Source organism: Ruditapes philippinarum, unplaced genomic scaffold (assembly GCF_026571515.1).
Source record: "Ruditapes philippinarum isolate M1 unplaced genomic scaffold, ASM2657151v2 ctg17938_1_1_1_1, whole genome shotgun sequence".
NCBI lineage: Eukaryota > Metazoa > Mollusca > Bivalvia > Venerida > Veneridae > Ruditapes > Ruditapes philippinarum.
The window spans coordinates 14,539-17,076 of NW_026853662.1; the positions used below are offsets into that span (position 1 = coordinate 14,539).

Consider the following 2,538-nt stretch of genomic DNA (forward strand, 5'->3'; position numbering starts at 1 on the left):
GATAAGGTGAAAGTAATAAAGATGCTCTCAGTTTATTTTCTCCTAATTTATTGTTTTTTTCCACGTTCTTGTATCCTTGGGATCCAGTGTTTTTGAAAGGTATTTTGTAGATGCAAATATTTTTCACAAACCTATATATATATACATATACCTATCTACATGGCTATACTTGTTACAAACAGGCATATCTCATACCTGTCTACATTTCTTATTCAGAATAAAATCAAATAAAATCAAAATGAACGAAAGTATATGCTTTTGAATGGTTTTATTGAGTTGATTTCATAAACAGTGTTGTAAGTCATTATTGTTTTTAATTTTATTTGAAGCGTGTTTGTATACCGAGAGTACATTTATCATAACCACAGTGGTAAAAAGCTGACATACATCATATAGTTCATAAACATAACCTTTTTAAAAATATTAAAATAGTTCTTGTGAAATGTTTAGAAAACTGTGAAACTTATTAGAATCAGTGTTTTTTGAAAATAAATCAAATAAATATAATCAAGTTTAATCAATTTTTTTTTATCTCATTTGAGTCCGTTTGTTGGGGTCATTTAAAAGTTTTTTGTCTTAACGGCATCGTTCTGATCCGACGTCCCAGGTCTTGGCGAATCTCTCAGCTGAGTCTGTGACCTTTCCAAATGACGTCATCATATCATTAGATGGTTCGTTGTCATAGGAGCCCAAAAGACCGTTGGTTTTGCCGTAATAGTATCCGTTTAATTTGACCATGTATGTATCGAGGTCCTGGTAGTAGTCAACATTCAGATGTCCAGCAACATTAACAGACACGTGACCATCAAGGGATGTAAGTGATACATCATTAACAATAGCGGGAAGATCAATTTGTTTGTTGTTAATTGTTACCTAAATAAAGATACATACAGTTATTTAAATGTTGCCTGAATTACATTAGAACTTCTATATTATGATATTTATATGAAATTATTTTGCAGAACACGACCTTTTCTCATAGATTATAATGCAGAAATTTTATAATTTTAAAACTTGAACAATATTTTTTAACTTGTTATTTACAGGTGCGGGTATAAAAGCATATATAAGCTATCTTCAATTTTGAAAAGAAAAAATATGAACCATGATATGATAATGTATCATCTAAGCGTAATAAAATGATTATGATACCTTTCCATTTGAGAATATTTTGATTGAAGTTTGACCATTGATGATAACTATGGTCTTGTTGTTGCCATTCCTGTTGAGAACTACGGAGAAGTTGGAATTGACATAGTCACGAGCAAGCATAAATGTACAGCTGTTGTCAAGGTCATATGTCACACCATCAAATGTTGTAATTTTATTTCCCTCGATTGTTGCCATGGCTGAAAAAGAATAACTTAAATGTTAGAATTAAGCAAAGGTAAACTAAAATATGTCATGTAGAACATTTCTTTGTTTTTCTGTGAATCTAAATTGTCTTAATAACAATATATTGTTCAACTTTTTTAAAATCTAATTATACAATATTATCTACTCATTACTTAAAAGATTTCAATTACCATCGAAAGGTGGAAGCCATGATGTTATATCAGTAGATGGCATTGACAACGAAGACATGCTTGGAATGAAAGATTTTGCTCTGGTTACAAATGGAACAATGTCAACTTTTGGAATCACATCGAGTGATTTAAGAGGAACTGGGAGATGCAATTCCATTTGAATTTCTCCGTTACTGGGATCATAAACTGTAACTTTGGTTTTCATAAGATTCAAGACGAAAGCTTTGAGATCAGATAGTTCTTTTTCAATTTCTTCTTTCACCCATTCAGCTACAGCCTTTCCAACCATTTCTGTATTTTCCCGGATCTCCCAGTATTTGTATGCATTATAACCCTGTAAGAAAAATCTTAATTTTAAAATATCATTTGCATATGCATAAAAATTCTATTAACTGTTATTTGATCATTTGTTTAAATATTTTTGAATTCACAATGAAATACATTTTAAATAAAAAGTACACTTAAGCATTGTTAAAATAGTCCTTTATATTTACACTATCATATGTCTTTTTAACGCAAGTGCATTTCTTCAAAGTTTCTATTCATTTTTCCTCAGAAAATGATTCATTAATAAGAAACAAGTAATGATTTACCTGATAATAAACCCTATTTGTCTTTAAAGGTGATAACTGTGAGTTGATGATGTCACGTGCACCATAAATGGCGGAGTTGTAAGCATCTGCCATTCTAGAAGTGTCTATTTGATTCATGTATTGCACGTAGTTATTGTATTTTTCATTGATAGATTTGGTCATCGGTTTGCTCAAATTGTATGCGTGATCTAAAAAGATATTATGAAGATTTTTTACCTATATAAATATTACAGAATATGATAACAAAGTGTATAAATTTTCAATATTTGAAACATTGACATTGACGTTACTGACATGAGATCATTTGTCGTTCTCGCTATCAGATCTTCTGCATCTTCAAAATATGTATGTTGGACACGACGTATTGCTACATGTATTACATTTAAGTAACTAGACGACAGTTTCACAATGAATCTCCT

At 30.4% G+C, this 2,538-nt stretch overlaps 1 protein-coding gene across 1 annotated transcript; it reads right to left on the reverse strand.

The window, feature by feature from the left end:
• Positions 1 to 251: 251 nt before the first annotated feature.
• LOC132737480 (apolipophorins-like) lies at positions 252 to 2,307 on the reverse strand (the record flags this gene model as incomplete). Its single annotated transcript, XM_060724774.1, is given in 4 exon segments — positions 252 to 873; positions 1,153 to 1,349; positions 1,527 to 1,860; positions 2,120 to 2,307. Coding segments are annotated over 4 exon segments (1,016 nt in total), but the record flags the coding sequence as incomplete, so codon positions are not given.
• Between the last annotated feature and the right edge of the window lie 231 nt (positions 2,308 to 2,538).